This window comes from Ruditapes philippinarum, unplaced genomic scaffold (genome assembly GCF_026571515.1).
Source record: "Ruditapes philippinarum isolate M1 unplaced genomic scaffold, ASM2657151v2 ctg414_1_1_1_1, whole genome shotgun sequence".
Taxonomy (NCBI): Eukaryota; Metazoa; Mollusca; class Bivalvia; order Venerida; family Veneridae; genus Ruditapes; species Ruditapes philippinarum.
The window spans coordinates 270,759-291,022 of NW_026853241.1; the positions used below are offsets into that span (position 1 = coordinate 270,759).

Below are 20,264 nucleotides of genomic sequence, written 5' to 3' on the forward strand. Positions count from 1 at the left end.
ATATTAATAAACCAATACAAAATACCGGTATAAAACATTTTAATAAAACAATTTCAACATTAAATAGAAACACAGCATTAATAAAATAAAGCGTTCCTAATTGCTCTAACACAATACTACAGATCCATTTTTCATACGGTGCTAGATTTATAAAAAACAAACAACAAAACACAACAAGGTAATTCATTTCTGCAACCAATATCAATATCATTCACAGATACACGTGTATAAGACTTCTATTATATAAATACATGTAATCTTTGCATAATTAGATATTAAATGCTAGCAGCAGTGACTCAAAGTGATCAGGTCAGCATGGCCTCCCACAAAGGTCATCATGGCCTCTTAATATTGCAGTATCTGCCAGACATACTCAGTACTGTTGGTAGTTAAATTTTACAATCATAATTAATGTTTGAATTTTCCTTTAAATTACCAATAGACATCTCTGGATGTAAAGTCCTTATCACAAAATACAACAGAATTACACCCAAATTTGTGAATCAGACTACTCCTGCCATCATCTTGGGAATGTTCATAGTTTATATAAGGAGTTTCAATTTCAAAAAGTTAAATCAGACTGCACAGAACGCACAGGTAGGTTGGCCTAATTTTATACTGGTAACCTAACTCTGTACTAGTAACCTTACTTTATATTGGTAGCCTAACTTTAAACTGTTAGCCTACCTTTATACTGGTAACCAAATAGAATACTGGTAACCTACTTTAATACTGGTAACCTGACCTTAGAAAACATTATTGCCATTAGCATTTAAAAGTGCTAACACCAAGTAAGAATTAAGTTTTGCATAAGTTTATTAAATCTGTATAAAAAAAACACTTGTAAAGTTTGGCACAGATTTTATGTCTTTGGTTCTGATGGAATTCTTCTGTAAATTTTCTCATCTTCCCCTTCTAAATGAGCTGCTAATCTTGCCATTGTAAACAACAAATCACTGAGTCTGAAATAACAAGATAATCAAACTTATTAAATCTAAAGGTATGACAACTATGCAATGTTTTTCATATTTTACACATGGACCAAATCACTGGTATTTCATATTTGTCATGTATGACCTACATGTGCATGTGTTTATTGCATATACAAGTACAGGTATTATGATATTTGACCTCATTCTTATGCATTTCATTCCAAAAATCCATTTTAGCATAAAAAGGTATAAATGATCATTTAGTCACCAAAGTTCTGTAACAGGTTAACTCCTGTCAAATTATATAAGGAGTTAAACTGTTATTGCTCTAAGATGACATTTTGCCGCTAGCATTTAAAGGTGTGTAACCTGTGTATCGTTTTCTGTTTATCACTGGTATATTGTATCCTCCGTGTTATGTTGTATTTGGTTGGTATTCGCCTAACTGTTGTATCGTCGTCGTTTGTTTGCCTTACTGTGGTAATGTTTTGTATAGTCTGTTTCGTATGAGAGGTCACTGTAAGTTGAAAGGTTGTATGAATGTGTTCACTAATATTTCACGTGCATGACCCTAAAATCCCCGCGAAACATTTTCTTGCTTAAATAAAATATTTCCCTTCGCCAGTTCCACATTATACGAGTAACTGATAACTTACTTTACAGTATAGTTGTTGATAGTAGTAGTTACTTATTATAGTAAACTTGAACATCATTTATGGAAAGTTCTTGTATGCTGATCCTGGTAAGAATTTATATATTTCTAATGTCATATTTATTCTTTTCCATTGATGAATTGGATGAAATGTGTAATTTTATTATTTTGTAAATCAATTATTTGTAATTCCTTTGTATTTTGTTTGTAGGCTCGTTTTTGTATGTCCGACAATAAAATGATGAAATAGAAGCAAGTCTTCAATCATTTATCCCCGGTTACAGGTGTTTGATTGATTTTGTTCAAAATGACCGCATTTAGTCTGGTAAGGGTTAAGGTATAACAATATTGAATTACCTATTTAAATATTTCATTGGTTCAGTATCCATCTCTCTTGCTCTAACAACTGTTGTTACTCTGAAAATTTAAATCATATTACACTGTACATGACTGTGACAAAACGATAGAAATATTCAATGACAACTTTGTAATAATACAGCCTTTTCATTTACCCTCAAAATGAGGGAAACTGAGTGATATATATCCTGAATAAAAAATGAATAAAAATCTTACCACCAGAACAGAGCAGCAGGCAAGTCTGAACACAAGGACAGACAGGCAGACAAGCCTGAACACAAGGACAGAGAGGCAGGAAAGTCTGAACACCAGGACAGAGAGGAATGGCAAGTCTGAACACCTGGACAGAGAGGCAAGGCAGTCTGAACACCTGGACAGAGAGGCAAGGCAGTCTGAACACCAGGACAGAGATGAAAGTCAGTCTGAACACAAGGACAGAGAGACAGGTCAGTCTGAACACAATGACAAAGAGGCAGGCCAGCTGAACACAAGAACAGAGAGGCAGGCCAGTTTGAACATCAGGACAGAGATGAAGGCCAGTCAGGATAGAGAGGCAGGCCATTCTGATAATAGGACAGAGAGACATGCATGTCTGAACACCAGGACAGATAGGCAAAGCAGTCAGAGCACCTGGGCAGAGGCAGGCAAGTCTGAGCACCAAGAGAGGCAGGCAATTCTGAACAAAAGGACAGAGAAAAGGGCCAGTCTGAAAACCAGGAAAGACATTGAAAGCCTTTACAGTAATAACAGACAGATTATATTCAATGCAATTCAAAGTCCCTGTTTTTAATGCATAACTGATTAAAATGTTCCTTTAGCAGAATATTTTATTTATGAATAGTAGGTTTGAATATGACTTTGTGAATAATTTACTTAACAAAAATTGACAAATATCATTATTTTATTAGAGTATATGTAAGTATGACTTTTTTGTATTAAAACACAAACTCATAAGTTACCTTCTCTCAGCTCTTCTACATATTGACCTAGCTAAATGAAGAGATGCTGCACTCTTTCCACCAGACTGAAATAGATACACTGCCTTTTCTTATGTCAAAACAACATTTTTGTATATATATATATATATATATATATTGTCCTTTAAAATGTAAAAAAAAAATGTTTTTTAAATCTTTATTAATCAGTACAGGTGGTAAAGACAAAAAATATATTTTATAGATATAAAGACATCATCAAATCAAATTGTGATTACAGATCATGTTAAGACATCAAAAGTTGACGGATGCTCTACAAACCTACATGTTTGACAGTGTAAAAGGCTTGATAAGCAAAAGTGTAAAAATCTAATTTTAGCACTGGTGACCTTGACATGGACCAAAGTGACTCCAAAACTAAAGTTTGTGGACCAACCATGGTATGTACCTACCAAATATAGCAGACAAACATTTGTAGGTTAATAAATAAAGGCTTTATTAGTATAAGCTTATAAAGTACATGTACTTTTAGTACTAATAACCTTGATCAAAGTGACACCCACCTACCCCTTAAATGGTATGTACTGACCAAACAGACAATGGTCAATGGTTGAGGGCTGTATAAGCAAGTATAATAATCTATTTTTACTACAGGTGACCTCAACATTGGCCCAAAAAAACCTAATTCTAACTAAAGTTGGATGACCATCCATGGTATGTATCCCCTAAGTATGAAAGATGTTGGTCAGTAAAATGGAGGCTGTATCTGCAAAATTGTAAAAATATATTTTTAGCATCAGTAACCTTGACCCAAGTGAACCTAAACTTTCACAAAGAGGACAATCCAGTATATCTACCTACGCATTATGGAAGATACTGGTTGATAAATAAAGTTGTTAAATGAAACCATCGCAATGACCCACCATTGCCAGATCAGGTTACAGGTAAAAACTTGGCCCATTTTCGCTACTATTTTGAGCACTGCCACGGGGTAGGTGAGAAAATAATAACAATTGACAGGAGCTTAAACAAGATGAAGATTTCTAGACAAAATTTACAAAACAAGTATTCCAACACTTATGTATAATGTAGATTAAACCTGATAAGACAATAAAATATGTGCAAAAAATTTTACCACAATCTTAAATAATAATAAAATTTAGTAAACAAAATATTCAAGGTTATAAGGTCGTACTTACAGGCAATATAAAATTTTCTAAGGGAGGTAACTGTTGAGTATACTCATCTATCCAAGTCTCTAATGTAGGTACATAATTCACACTAAATTCAGTTAGATCTGAAATGTAAACCAATTTTTTTTTCTTAAGATTTTTCATATATGCTGAATTATTTGGTTTTTCTGACTTTTACAATGCTTTTTACACATATTTGGTCAGCAGTTGATCCAACTAATCAGCTTTCTTTGATAACTTACCAGTGAAATATAATAAACAATTTCTCAGCAAGTAACCAATTACTTATCCCGCATTATTTCTGAGCAAATGGTTTCAAGACATATGACCATTATACTCAATGTTCAAGATGAATTGAAATGGCGACATTATAGCCGTGTCACGACAAAACCAACATAATGGGTTTGCGACCAGCATGGATCCAGACCAGCCTGCGCATCTGCGCAGTCTGATCAAGATCCATGCTGTTCGCTTACCAACTCTATTACAAGTAGAGAAACTGATAGCGAAGTGCATGGATCCTGATCAGACTGTGCGGATGCGCAGGCTGGTCTGGATCCATGCTGGTTGCAAACCCATTATGTTGGTTTTGTCATGACGCGGCTCAAATTTTTACACCCCGAGGAGGAACCTTCAATCCCTGGATGCTTTCCCTAATGAGCTCAGCAGACCCACTGATATTTTGGTAAGGAATTGTAAAAACAACTTTGTGACTCTGGAACCAAGAACTTATCTCAGAGATTATTTTGAATCAAAAGTATCAGGAAGCTTGTATGGTGACACAAAATAAGGAAAGCTATATGTTCAATGTATTACCGTTAGCTCATAGTCAGTATCTTAAAGAAGTGATGTTTAAGCAAAACAAAAATGCCAGAAATTTACCAAAGCTGTAATATTGTAATTTCTGTAAATATGAATCTTATCAAATTTCTGTTTATGTGGTTTAAACTAGGATGTAAACAGTTAATCACTGCCTGAATTTTAATTTTTTTTTCATTTCATTGTGTCCTATCTGTGGAAAACATATAAAATTCCTGAAGAAAAAATAACAAACCCCAAAACATGCATTCTTAAGAGACAAGGGCAGAATTTCAAACAAGCAGCTTCAAATGAATGTAAAACAAATGAGAGTATATGTATACATATGTATATATCAATTTATATTAAGGTAGTCTAAATGTAATGATTTCCAGCCCCCCCCCCCCCAAAAAAAATCTAACATCAGCCAATATGGTAATAAATCGGTCATTTCCAGAATGTTATTTTTCACAACCTGCGGTATTTAATAATTTTTAACCTTTTATAACTGGAATTTAGTACATAGTGATAAAGGATGAGTGATTGTCCAAGATTTTGATAAAATAATGGATATAACCATAATGGTACGATATTGGTCAATGTTAGATTTTTTTTGTCAGGAAAGCATAATGTAAGACTACCTTAAATGTTCTATATAGACACAGATATATTAAAAGCAACTACTTACTGCTATGAGATTCCCTGGCTGAGGATTTTGGTGTTGCTATATTTGAACTAACATCCTGAAGTATACATTGTATCTGAAAAGCAATAAATTATTGTTCCATAATTAAAAAAAATTAATTATGCAACATGACAAAGTGTACACAAGAAGGATTTATACAGAGCCATACATCACTTTAAAGGAACTCCACTGAGGTTTACAAGCCTAAAAACATAAAATTTTGTTTTTTTCACATAGATAAACATGAGCACTTAAAACAGAAATATATATAAAATATAACCAAGAAATATACAAGAAATGCATTGAAAATCATATGTTTGTGCTATTGTCAGTCCGATTTGAGTGAAAAGCGTTTAAACGCTTTTCAATTTTGGGTCATTTTTCACTATTATAATAATTATTCTGGAAAAACGGAGCGAGCTAATGATCTGAAATTTTGCACATAAGTTATTAGTATAGATTTACATCAAATGGAGTAATAATGTCAAAAAATTATTTCCAGTCCCGTCATGTCAAAAACCTCAGTGGAGTCCCTTTAAAACAAGAATATTACAAATGAAAAACATGACTAAATGGTTACACTAATGGATTTGACCAAACATTTCTTTGACAATGCTTTTAAAGATATCCGATTGCCTTACTAACAGTCTTTGGAAAAGAATAAAGTGACAATAATCCATTAAACCTGAAAACCTAAACGTTGTGTAAAGGTCCATAGATTATACAAACACACCAAATACCTTTGATAATTGATAATAGTCAAAAATGATGGAATACTAATGAGAAACACATGATGTAATATATAGAAGTATGGATAGAACTAAGCAAAAAACTTGCAGCTTTATTTCCCACAAAAGAAAGCAGGGTGCATTTTGGAAATACTACTAAACACTGATGTTTAAATTATGTAAACTAACAAATGTCTTCAGACCTTGACCCATATGTTACATGTATTCTGTGACAATCTTCAAATAGTTCACAGAAAAATTTCAAGCAAACCTTAAGTTTTGACACAAAGTTCAGCTTTTTTTAATAATAAAAAAGTTTAACCACCAAATAAAATGTACAGAATAAACATTGAATTATTAAATCTTAAAGGCAACTACATGTAAAATGACAGTGTGTTGTTTTTTCAGTTTACTATAAATATTTTTGTTACCAACCTCCTCTAGTCGGTCTATAAATGGATGCCCAGCATCTTTACAATATTCTCTTGCTAACCTGAAAATTTATGAATACACGTATATATCTATAAAACCTATTATCACTGCTTAACTTACCTAAACAAATAATATAAGAAAATTGATATTAACAATACTATTTTCTCTGACTTTTCTGTTGATTTCATTAATTAAGAAAACTGTTACAGTAAAACAAACATTTAAGTAGTACAATATGAACAATCTTCTACATTCTGTTCTCATGGATTTTATATTGTCTATAACTCTTTCCATTTAACATTGCAAAATATGAACTGACAGAGTAGCAAACAGTGTAGACCATGGTCAGATAACTTGATTCTGTAGCTACCAGCAGGCTAAGGGTTTAACACTTTGGATTCAATAATAATGGATAATGCAAACCTCTCACAACCTTGCCTGAAAATTATCTTTGGTCCACATAAATCATAGTTGAAATACAAACTATTTTCTATAATAATAAAGCTTTGTAAATTATAATGTAATTTTAGGTAATTATTGTTACAGCAAAAAAAAAGAAAAAAAAGGAAAAAGAAATGCAAAACCGGCTTAAAATGTGATACTGACTAGTGTGGGTTCAAACCCTGTCAGGGACAAGCCTTCATTACTGCCTGGTTCCAGGAACAGATTCAACGATTCAAAGCTTATACATGCACAGCTCCCTAAACATTCAAATTAAAATAAATTCTGTATAAACTAACAAGACTCTATAATGTTTATTGTGCATTAAATGCATTAAAATTTTGATATTGAAATCTCTAGAACTACTTAATGTTAGATCAATATTCAAAGCTGGCAAAATTCAACAGAAGAAAAAATACATTTCTTCTTATTATCTCTTTTAAGTACATTAATTTCCAAGACTAAGTTTCCATGATAAAATGAGATATACTGGCATAAGTATAGCTTACATATGTCACAGTTCAGAACTGTTCACTAATTAGGAGAGAGAGTGTGTAAGCGCCTAGATAGCTCAGTCGTAGACCCGTAATGGTATGGCGAGGGTCCCTGGTTCGAGTCCCAGTCAGGTTGCATGTTTTCTCAGCCTGTGACATTTGGTGCCCAACTGGGGTATTATGTTCTATAAAATTCTAACCCTATAGCAGAAGTAAGCTCATCTGTACTACCCAATGCTTCAAAAACAATATCATCTTTTCTTCTTCTTTCCCCAGTAAAAGTGGCTGAAGTTCCTGTATAGGGTTTATAAAATCATTTTAATATAGAAATTGAGTGAAGGAAAAAAATGAGAAAAATTGTAACATAATACAAAACACAGCATCATGTTATAATGTAAGATTTTTATAAAAATTCAAGTAAGCTAAAGTAAGTCAAGACAATTACAGGTTAAAAATTAAGAAAATAAAATTAAATGCTTTAATTAAACAAATAATTTGCCTTTGATGGTATTCTGGAAAAAAATAAAATACATGCCTTTATCTCCTGTTTTAGTGTAAATTTTCATAAATCTTCTACATTCATACATACATTTTGGATGTCTGAAAAAAGCAATATAGATTAGAAAGCATTATTCATTGTTATTATACATAGGACAAATAGATCAAAAGCAACACAATTTTAAATACATGTATCAATACATGTTTCGCTTTATTAGCTTCTTCACATGATACATAAAGGAAATGACATAAATGTACCAAACAGACATCTACGTTAATAGACGCCACATTTGGCACGTAAAGGAAATGTAATAGCCAGCTCGAAGAGCTGGCGAGCTTTTCCGTAACGCAAGTACCTGCTAGATAGTGGTGGTTTTAAAAAATTTCGTCGGAAGTGGGAAATTGACACATCGCAATTTTTCGAATTACAAGATAATGATAAAAGCTGAGGTATTCTGATTGAAAACGGATGCGTGGACTGACTGTTGTCCTGCGCACCATAATAGGAACCATAATAGAACAGGGAAGCAGATAAATGGAAGAATTGTATAAAATATCGCATGAAGTTTTAAAACTGAAATGTAAAATAAAAATGAACGATTATTTCATACTATTTTCACGGTAAAAGTAAATCGAGATCGCTTTGAGGTACTGCCTTTTTCATATTAATCGCGAGTTCAAAGAGCTGACCCTAAGTTCCTGATAGCAATGAGAGCTTTACGGTAACACCAGTACCTGCTAGATGGTGATGGTTTTGAAAACTTTCGTCTGAAGTACCGAATTGACACATCACAATTTTTGGAATTACAAGATAACAATAAGAGCCAATGTATTCTGATTGAAAACAGAAGCATAGACAGGTGTCTTGCGTACTAATATGGTAACCATAAAAAAAACAGGAAACCAGAATAAAAAAGGGAAGCAGTGTATAAAATATCGCATGACAGTTTTAAAACAGAAATGTAAAATAAAAATGAACGATTATTTAATACTTTTTCACTGTAAAAGAAAATTGAGCTCGCTTTGAGGCTTTACCTTTTCCAAGTCTAATGCTGTTTTAAACATAAAGATACATTGTAAAATAAGTTTTAAAAAAATCGAGCAGACGTAAAATCATCTGGTCACATAACATAAGGCATCATCACTAAATAGATCAAATTCAAAATTTGTGAAATGTGAATTTTTCTTTATTCAATGGTAAAATCTTCTAAAAATAAGATATTTAGTAAAGTGTGAAAGTACTGTCGCATGCAACTTACATATTTGTAACATTTCTTGCTGTTAAATGTGGATGACATTGAATAAGTTTTGCGAAAACATTGACAAAACTTCGCATCTTTCACCTCCAAATTTTTCTACAATTTTTGACAGCTACCTCCTTTGAGAAGAGTTTAATGTGTGATCTCGCTCTTCTCTGCGGAATGCGCTTTAAACGAAGAAATGCTCGGTACCAGGTACGGTGTAGAGGTAAAATTTGGACTGCATGAATCATCCTACACGTGAAACAAAACTATTTGCTGCAATCTTTCTGATATAGAATTGTCATCCAGACTTATCATGACAGAAATGAATCTTATCATCTCTGCTCCAGGAAAAGTTATACTTCATGGGGAACATGCTGTTGTATATGGAAAGGTGATGATAAATAATTAAAAAAAAATGTTTTCTGTAAAACTGGTAAATTTGTAATTAATTTTTTATTGATTTGTTGGTTAGTCATAATTTCATAGCATGCGTTTAAAAAGATAGCCTGTAACAAAAGTCTGTAACACTTAAACTTTCAATGATATTTTGTGTTAGTCTAGAACTGCACTGACACTTAAAAAAGGGGAGAAAATGTGTTAGGTGGCTGGTTCAGTGCCAATCGGTGGTTATGCACCGTAGAACAGTATTCCAAGGGTTGCAGGTTCAATTCCTGTCACTTTTTCACCCTGTGACATTTGGTGCACAAAGTAGGGTTGTGATGGTATATTGTCAAAGTCAATCTACATGGTTCTCTGTATCCATCAGAAATAAATACAGCAGGAGGAATGTCAAGATTTAACTTATTTCTGCAAGAATGGGTAACTCAGTCAGTAGAGCTGAGGTATGGAGTTACAAGGGTCACGGGTTGGAATAAAGGTTGGGTTGCACATTTTTCCCCACCCTGTGACTCGTGGAATAGACCAGGTCTTAATCAGGAGTATAAGGTTCTTTCTAGATCTGTTTCTTTACTACCTTAAAATTCTAAGCGCAATGGAGGAAGACTTATTGGCTTCCAAGGCTTAATACATGACATCATGACATACTCCTGGAATAGGGGTCTAAACAAGGAAGTTATTAAAGAGTTTGTGATCTTTTCTTATTTATTCTTAATAAATACTGTTTAATCAATTTGTTATTTTAGTCTGCTATAGCGGCAAGTCTAAATCTACGTAGCTATGTACAGCTGGTGAAGACAGGTGATGGGAGAGTCGGTGTTGATCTTCCAGCTGTAGGTCTACGTCATTCATGGAATGTTGATGATATACTGAAGATAATTAAACAAAACAATGGTATATTAAAGAGGAAATTTTCTTCATAGCACTTTTTAGTTTAAAATTTATACTTGCTTGATTTTTAAAGTCATGGAATATACAAATGAGTGTAGATAGGGGATTGTTAGAAAATGACATTGTATAATTGTCAGTAAAGTTATAACCGAGACATTTAACATATCAAAACAGAATTACATTGTATCATAAATAAAAATTGTGTTGCTGAATTCTATTAGTAATCAATTACAGTAGATTTAAAGAGTTTCGGTGTTACACTCATACAATGATTAGTGGCGGAATGGCCAAGTGGTTAGCGCTTTGGACTTAAGTAATCTTATAATAATGATCCTTAGATGCAGGTGCAAGTCGTTGTTTCCTTGAGCAAGAAACTTTACTCTCATTGCTCTCATTGCTCAGTACTGGTTGGTTCCAAGAACGAATCCGAAAGTAAGGTTATAAGCTTATAGCTTCCTACACAATCAAACTAAAATAAATTCTGTATAAACCAATAATTCAGAAAGAGGATACAATATAAAAATTTTCCTTCGTTAGTTGACATACAGAATCCACACAAACACCAGGAAGATCTTGTGAATTGTATAAAAGAGACACTGTGTACAGATTTAATGGACACACAGTTACAAGCATCAGTAGCATTTCTTTACCTCTACATCAGCATCTGTAGTTCTGGCAGGTAAGTACTTTAATTGTACAATGTATTTATATAGCAAGGTTATATAACTGCTGGCATATACATGTAGGAGGTTTGTTGATAGGTGTAAAATTTTTCTTCCATGTGCAACTCATTCTTTAGTAAAATTTCTATCAAACCTTCGTAAGATCATTGTCAACAAGTGATGAAATTGTCAAGATTTTATTATTTTATTATTTGATCATGGCTAAAAAAAGGTGAAAAATGCCAATAGGTTTCCCATAAAATCAAAAACATTTAAATTTTATGTAAACATAACTTGATTCTTGCAGAATTCAAAAAAACATACTTAACATGGTGGTTCTCTGGTGGAAACCTCTGCTTAAATGCAATGTAAATATTTGTTTGAATATTTGTTTGAATATGTTTGTTTCATATATATGTTAATTTTCACTTTTGATAACATTTGTATACCAGTATATTATCAACACATGTCTTTTGTTGTTTAAGGTTGATCTCACATATTTCAATGTTGAATGTATAATAATGAAATCAACTTATGTAGTTCTTTATTCTCTTATTGATGTATTTTATTTTATAAATTGTTTTGTACATTGTTGAGGCTCACAGGGAAGACTGGGCTTGCCCAACTGTGTTGCCTCATTAAATAAAGTCGTTACTTACTTACTTACTTACTTACTATATTGTAATTTTAAAGGAAATGAAATTTAAAAAAATAAAAAATGATACTGTATTCTTTATTTATGATGAATAAATAAAAACAAAGACAAATATATAAACCATCTACTTATGTACTAATGTATGTTGCCAGAAATGATTCTGTGCTGTAGACATCTCTTGTTATAGATGAACACTGTGGCGCTGGTAAGTAAGTATTTGTGGTCACTGTTGTCATCTCTATCCTTTACACTTTCCTTATTATAGACTGTAAATAACCATATACAGTCAAACCTGTGTTAAAGATCACCTCTGAATAAATAAATTTGTAAATTTGTTTTTCAGCTGTCCACCATCCATAAATGTGAAAATAACATCAAAGTTACCAGTAGGTGCAGGACTGGGATCTTCAGCTAGTTTTTCAGTGTGTCTTGTAGCAGCATTACTGTTAGTTCAAGGTCATGTCTCTTGTAAGTTAATCTTGCTGCATTCTTTTTATATTTTTAGTCAAAGTTCATGTGTTGAATATACATTGTCTCTAATTCTATACAATGTATAAACTGATTGTGAGTAAATGCATGAATGTTGTTAAATTTAGACAAATATCATAGATGCACACATCACAGTCCTTAATAGATAGGGAGTTGTTTAATTCAGTGACTTTAAAGATTTTTCAGCAGGACATTATTGTTTTGTATACATATTATATGGTATTTTTAGTTTCTTGTATTTGGCCACTTTGAATTTGTGTTGTTCCAGTATTCCCACTTGAATACTGTATAATCACCCTTAGGATATGTTGCCTGCTTTTTAAATTTGTCTTTTGACGTCTTGTCTGTAATATGCAGGCTTCATAACCTCAGATCCCCTCTCTAAATTCCATTTTTGTGTCGCCTCTACGGAGTAGTGGCGACACATAGGGATCACTTCTCCGTCGTCTGTCTGTCTGTGCGTCCGTCCGTCTGTCCGTCCATCCGTCACAAAACTTGTCCGGACTACTCCTCATAAACTACTGGTGCAATTTCATCCAAACTTTACAGGAATGATCAGTACCAAGTGTAGTTGTGCATATTGTTAGCATTTTCCGGTTCAATGATTTTTGTCAGAGTTATGGCCCTTTAATAATTTTTAATTTTTAAGTTTGTCCGGACTATTTCTCTTATACCACTAATGCAATTTCAATGAAACTTTACAGGATTGATCTGTAGCTCAAGTCCTTGCGCATATTGCAAGGGTTTTCCGGTTGAATGATTTTTGGCCGAGTTATGGCCCTTTGATAAAAAGGTTTCTTTTTCTGTGTGTTGCCAGATACACAAAAGCTTGTCCGGACTACTCCTCATAAACTACTGGTGCAATTTCATCCAAACTTTACAGGAATGATCAGTACCAAGTCTAGTTGTGCATATTGTCGGCATTTTCCGGTTCAATGATTTTTTTTGAGTAATGGCCCTTAAATAATTTTTATTTTTAAAGTTTGTCTGGACTACTTCTCTTATACCACTAATGCAAATTCAATGAAACTTTACAGGATTGATCTGTAGCTCAAGTCCTTGCGCATATTGCAAGGGTTTTCCGGTTGAATGATTTTTGGCTGAGTTATGGCCCTTTGATAAAAAGGTGTTTTTTTTCTGTGTGTTGCCAGATACGCAAAAGCTTGTACGGACTACTCCTCATAAACTACTGGTGCAATTTTATCCAAACTTTACAGGAATGATCAGTACCAAGTCTAGTTGTGCACTGTCTGTCTGTCTGACCGTCTGTCACAAAATTTGTCCCAACATGAAATTGGCCATAATGAGGCGACACATGTGATTACTGATCGCTCTTGTATTTAGTTCCGCCCATTGTTTTCTCGTTCAGGGCACACACTTTTTATTACTTGGGGACCATACGCCGCTTTTCATGGAATGGCACTACTGTGTCACATTGAAGGTTCCATGATAACCGCCATATTAACACATCTGCGGATGTTTCTAAATTCAAATTTCATCATTTCATGTTTAAATGTTGAATTCTGCTTAAGCCAGCGCTAGGGGGCGTGGACAGTATATTGCACTTTCCAGTACCGTCCATGAACAGGCGCAATCAAACCGAGCCTGCAACATTTTACAATTTTACCATTTTGGGCTTTCTTTAGGGATTCTGTATTTCTCTATTTTATATTGTCTTTTATGTCTGGTGGTTTTTAATATGGTTGTATACAACAGGAAGTAGTTTAATTCAGTCAGAGTCACTAACGATTGTTTTCTTGTATACTCATGTAAGTAAATATTGGTACATTCGTAGGTCTGTAATTCTGTACAATTTAATAGGCAGCATTTTGTTAAAAATCATATCTTTTATACATGTAAGAAATGATCCAGAATTGAATTTATTGTTTAAAATTTTAAACACTAATTTTGTCAAGTAAGGGCAGCCTATATATAGCTTTATACAGTTTAACCTTTCTTCAAAAAATATTTGAGAAAACATGCAACAATGAATGATTATGCTATTTTATGAATATATGAGGATGGATGATGAACATGGGACCCAGGTATCTAGATATGTTTTGTGTCATTATCATAAATGTATTATTTATTTCTATAAAGTTCCAGCACAGGATGAAAAGGGAGATACACAGTGGAAAGATGAAGACTTAGAGCTTATAAATAAATGGGCATATGAAGGGGAGAGAATTATGCATGGAACACCATCTGGGATAGATAACTCTGTAGCAACATTTGGTATGTCAATTTTTAATTCTGTATCGGCAATGGGGCATACTTTTGAGGCATTCATTTGATAAATTTAAAGTATCTGAGTAAAATACTTGCGGAGATAGGACTTGTACAAGACTTTGTCAGTATTTTAAATCTATTTGTTGAAATAAACATGCAATTATCATTGTATTGCAAGCAATACAAAAGTCCCCTACCAGTTAGAACCCTTAACATTCTCAAGGGCCATTCGCCATTCAATTATGCCATTGTGGAAGTAATGAATGAACTTAAATCTTTGAAGTAAGCTTCTTACGTAAGGAAATTGTCTATACAACAGATAATCAAAAGATGAATATGTATAACAAATGTTTCAACTTTGCACTATTTTAAGTAAATTTGTTGGAAAAGTTCCAAGTTTTTAATTTATAATATTTAATTTATTGACCACTGTTATTAGAATTTTCAAATAAATTATGTACAAAGGCTTTATAAAGTATTAATGGAGAGAGATGACCTCAGTGGTAAGGGTGTCTGTCTGTCAAACCTGGATTGAAGGTTTGAACCCTAGGAGGGTCTCAACCATGTTTCCTCCCGTGACACCAGTAACTAAAATAGTAGAAGCCAGGATGAATAAGTTGACATACATTTTTCAGGTGGTGCGATTAAATTTCAAGCTGGGAAGATTACTAAACTTAACAAGTAAGGTTTTCAAGTTTTTTTTTACAGAGTTTTTACAAATGAATCAACTGGGTATAATTGGTTGCCACAAGTTTAAGCTATATGGAACCATGTTATTATAAACATACTTTTTTAGCTCACCTGTCACAAAGTGACAGGGTGAGCTTTTGTGATCGCTTTTCGTCCGTCTTCCGTCCGTCGTCCGTCCGTCGTCCGTCCGTAAACTTTTACTTTAAATGACATCTCCTCATAAACTACTTAGCCAATTTCATCTAAACTTCACAGGAATGTTCCATTGGTGGTCACCTTTAAAAATTGTTCAAAGAATTTAATTCCATGCAGAACTCTGGTTGCCATGGCAACCGAAAGAAAAAACTTTAATTATCTTCTTTTAAAAAACCCTGAGAGCTAGAGCTTAGATATTTGGCATGAAACATCTTCTAGTGAGTGTCTACCAAGTTTGTTCAAATAAAAGCCCTGGGGTCAAAATTGGCCCCGCCCCAGGGGGTCATTTATTTTCCCTATATGTATATAGTAAAAACTTAAAAAATCTTCTTTTAAAGAACTCAAAGAGCTAGAGCATAGATATTTGGCATGAAACATCTTCTAGTGAGTGTCTTCCAAGTTTGTTCAAATAAAAGCCATGGGGTTAAAATTGGCACCGCCCCAGGGGGTCATAGATTTTCCCTATATGCATATATAGTAAAAACTTAAAAAATCTTCTTTTAAAGAACTCAAAGAGCTACAGCTAAGATATTTAGCATGAAACATGTTCTAATGGTTGTTTACCAAGTTTGTTCAAATAAAAGCCCTGGGGTTAAAATTGGCCCCGCCCCAGGGGGTCATAGATTTGCCCTATATGCATATATAGTAAAAACTTAAAAAATCTTCTTTTAAAGAACTCAAAGAGCTAGAGCTAAGATATTTAGCATGAAACATGTTCTAATGGTTGTTTACCAAGTTTGTTCAAATAAAAGCCCTGGGGTCAAAATTGGCCCCGCCCCGGGGTTCATTGATTTTCCTTATATGTGTAAAGCAAAAACTTAAAAATCTTCTTTGAAAAAAACCCAAATAGCTAGAGTTTAGATATTAAGCATGAAACATCTTCTAGTGAGTGTCTACAAAGTTTGTTCTGATGAAAGCCCTGGGGTCAATATTGGCCCCGCCTGGGGTGATTGATTTTCCTTATATGTGTAAAGCTATATACAGGTGAGCAACCTCAGGGCCATCATGGCCCTCTTGTTAAGACATATCATCTACTGTTTAGGGAAACCAAACCTGGATGACCATTAAACCAGGACAGCTTCGGAATGCTTGTTTTATTTGTTTTCTTTGTTTAGTGATTGTCAATCAATCTATCGCTGTTTTATCAACTAGCTCTTCTGTTTCTGTCAATTTCTCAAGTACCTATCTTAAAAATTGTGAAATCTGTATGGAAAAATGTTCAAAAAGTGTCAACATATTATCTTTCATAATTTCTTTAAACAAAATAATCAAAAGATTATGTTATTTAAACTGAAGTTTTTTCTAGTTTTCCAAGACTGAAAATTCTGCTGTCAAGTACAAATGTTCCCAGAAGTACAAAAGTTTTAGTGGGTAATGTTCGGGAAAGATATAACAGGGTAGGTAATACAGTCAATGAACTTTTTACTATTTAGGTAAAATATATTTTGAGCTTTTTTGTGCCGCTTCTTTTCACGCAAACAAGACTCCACAGGTCTTGAAATTTAGGGACTGAAAATATTTTTCCAAATTTGATTTAGGTCTAGGCCAATAGTGGATGTGAAAAATATCTGATCATTCACTTATTCTGTTTTTTTTTTTGTTTTTTTCAGAATAAAAATTTTTAGTGAGCAAAATGAGCCAAAATAGAATAAGGTTGAAATGCTTTTCACGCATATTGGCCATAAATTTACACAAAAATCATTTTTCTATAAATACTAAGTTAATCCAACAAGAGAATGTCAAACTTAAAAAAATAAGGAAGGCATTTATCCTGATTAAATGAAATTATGTGGTCATTTAGTTTATACAAATTTATTTTAGTTTAATTGTGTTGAAAGCTATAAGCTTATTGAAACACTCTCAAATCCGTTCCTGGAACCAACCAGTACTAAGCATTGAATGTAAAGTTTCTTGCTCAAGGAAACAACGACTTGCCCCTGACAGGGTTTGAACCCACGCGGTCAGCAATCCTTAGATTACTAGTCCGACGTGTTAACCACTCTGCCATGCCACCATTCACAAGTGAAATAATGAATCAAGGGTCTATGTTATACAGAAAAACTTAGTTTTCATATGAACGTTGGTGCAACTACACACATCATTGATCTATTAAGTTCAGTGTATTGTTAAGAAAGGCCAATGCATATGGATAGTTTTATATTACTACTTTTACCAGGTACATATATATACCTGGTTGTACTTACACAGCCAGAAAGTAAGCTTAGTTGTTTGAGGTTTTAGGAATATAACTTAACTGTGGCGGAAAAAAAAAAGTAACTATCACATGTTACTTATCAGGTACCAGATGTAATGCAGCATGTTATGGATGCTACAGAAGCTGTCACACATCAATGTGAGAAAATACTAGAAACCATGGCAACAGAATCTCAACATGAAATTACCAGTCTATACACCAATTTGGAGGTAGGTGTCTTTCTATAATTGGAAAAAAAACTCAATTTCATACAGGTGTTATAAGAAAACATGGATAAATGGACATTAATGGATAAAATCAAGCAAGCATGTGCAGTTGTTACACAGTTTTTATTTGTTTGGGTCGTCAGACCAAACAAATAATGGTAGCGAAATTTCAGACTCTAATGCTGTTAATTGCAAATGCCGAAAGTAGTCAGCTTTTTTGAGGCGGTTACTTCCCTTTATATGTAACACAAAGGCCAAAAAATACAGGGGAGATCACTGCGTAAATATGGTCACATGACAGGCGCATTAATTTTCAAGCAAAATAATTTCCGAATGGTCGAAGATTTCTAATATTGTTTTATTCTTTATAGATATACATGCTTATAGTAAGCGCCATAATTATTTACACAAGTGTTAAACAACAGTTAGCGTCGTTACAAACCCTTATTTAGAATAATATGGTTTTCTTCAGACCGAAAATCCTTAAATTCACCGAAGCCAAGGGGTTTGCGCGCTCACTTAGGAAGCGAAAGGTCTGGAGTTCAAATCCCAGTTAAGGCATATCATTTTTTTTTCAAATTGTTTAAGTCAAATAAACATTGGATTGAATATCAGTGTTGCAATTAGTCTCATAGCAAATCTACTACAATTAAAACACTGGAAAGCATTGGTGGCACTATACAAAAACAAATTGTTTTATAATCTCACAACCTTCAACTTTCTGACATTCTGAGACCCAAGCAAATTCAGCGCCTTCTGTGCTTTGATTTAATATGCATGGCTCAGGGCATCATGTAAAAATAGCAGATTGCAATGATGTCCCTGGTAATTTCATTATAAAAATAACTGTCCAAAGGCAATTGGTGCTCAGCACATGAAAAGCAGGAAAAAAAAACAGTTTCCTTATACCATAATTATCAACAAAACATGTAATTTCAGAATCAGACTTGTACTTTCATGCAACATTAGCCTAATACATCTCTTTTTGTGCATTAATATTTTTAGAAGTCCTAATACCTAGTGGTAATAGGTTATTAAATAAGTTATTATTTGAATTTATGATGATGAATGTAGTTGTTTCTTAAATTACTATTTAGCTAAAGAAGGAACTTTCATACTATTTGAATGAACTAGTCAAAGAGCTTATAAACATTATGTTTTTTTTTAATAAAAGCTAATAAAAACATTGTTGTTATTAATGGAGAAAGAATAAATAAAATTCTCTGTTTATTTTAGGAATTGATCGACATTAACCAGCACCTTCTACAAGCAATGGGTGTAAGTCATGTGACTTTAGATAAAATATGTCATGTGACATCTAAATATAGACTGCATTCCAAGTTAACAGGAGCAGGTGGTGGGGGTTGTGCATTTACTCTTCTTAGACCAGAACAAGAACAGAGCCTGGTAGATGATGTGATAAAGGAATTAGAAATGGAAGGATTTAATTGTTTTATAACAGATGTGGGAAGTTTTGGAGTGATGGTACATGACAGTTTACCAGAAAGTGTTTCCTAGATAACAATATAGTTCTAAACCAGGAATTGTGAATATACCCTTGTGGGGCCCACATTTTGAGGCCCACTTGGCAGATAAGGAAACCAAATGTGTCAGCCTCGTTATATTAAGTCGTTACTTACTTACTTACTTTCATAGTTACATACTAACCATAATATGTGGTAATCTTATAAGGTTTTCACATTAGCTAAAACCTTGTACATTTGTTTACCAACTGTGGGTTGAACATGATTAGAAAATGACACACAAGTATACTTGAAAATTAGTAAGAAATTACATGACAGGAAGTAACTTGAAACTGCTACATATACATGTATATAGAATTTTACTTCAATGATGATTATTCTAAATCAAAATACATATACTTCATTTATTTCCGAGAAATAAGTAATAATGAATATGATTATAAAGCTGTTTGTAAGTCAAGCTGTACTTTTACAGTTAAAACACGGATTTATATTACAATAATTTTGTAATATTGTAATATAAATCCGTGACTGAATACATAAAATAAAATGAAAAACATGTCTGTCACCAAAGTGTGAATCTGTTTTAACTCTAATATATAAATAGAGGATTTTCAGGTTTTTTCTATAAATACAGGATTTATTTTCATCGTGGTATGAAAATTAACATTTTACTAGTGGCGGGAACCATGAGTGAAATATGATAATTTTCATATCACAATTTTCTGTTTATCATATACTTGTTCTGTTTTTCGACCATACA

General features: G+C 33.2%; 2 protein-coding genes across 2 annotated transcripts; one reads left to right on the forward strand and one right to left on the reverse strand.

Annotated features, from left to right (window-relative positions):
• Positions 1-798: 798 nt before the first annotated feature.
• On the reverse strand, positions 799-9,562 carry LOC132736226 (corrinoid adenosyltransferase MMAB-like). Its single transcript, XM_060723330.1, has 9 exons — positions 9,405-9,562; positions 8,183-8,247; positions 7,848-7,941; positions 6,716-6,773; positions 5,556-5,628; positions 4,076-4,173; positions 2,901-2,965; positions 1,942-2,001; positions 799-962 (listed from the first exon to the last, which is right to left on the reverse strand). Exons 1-9 carry the CDS (start codon positions 9,479-9,481, stop codon positions 863-865), a joined length of 690 nt encoding a protein of 229 aa, XP_060579313.1. The 5' UTR covers positions 9,482-9,562; the 3' UTR covers positions 799-862.
• On the forward strand, positions 9,552-20,074 carry LOC132736225 (mevalonate kinase-like). The gene is made up of 9 exons (XM_060723329.1): positions 9,552-9,780; positions 10,532-10,679; positions 11,214-11,355; positions 12,337-12,461; positions 14,583-14,717; positions 15,347-15,392; positions 16,903-16,993; positions 17,895-18,020; positions 19,254-20,074. The coding sequence occupies exons 1-9, from the start codon at positions 9,703-9,705 to the stop codon at positions 19,533-19,535; spliced, it is 1,173 nt and encodes a 390-aa protein (XP_060579312.1). The 5' UTR covers positions 9,552-9,702; the 3' UTR covers positions 19,536-20,074.
• The last annotated feature ends 190 nt before the right edge of the window (positions 20,075-20,264 follow it).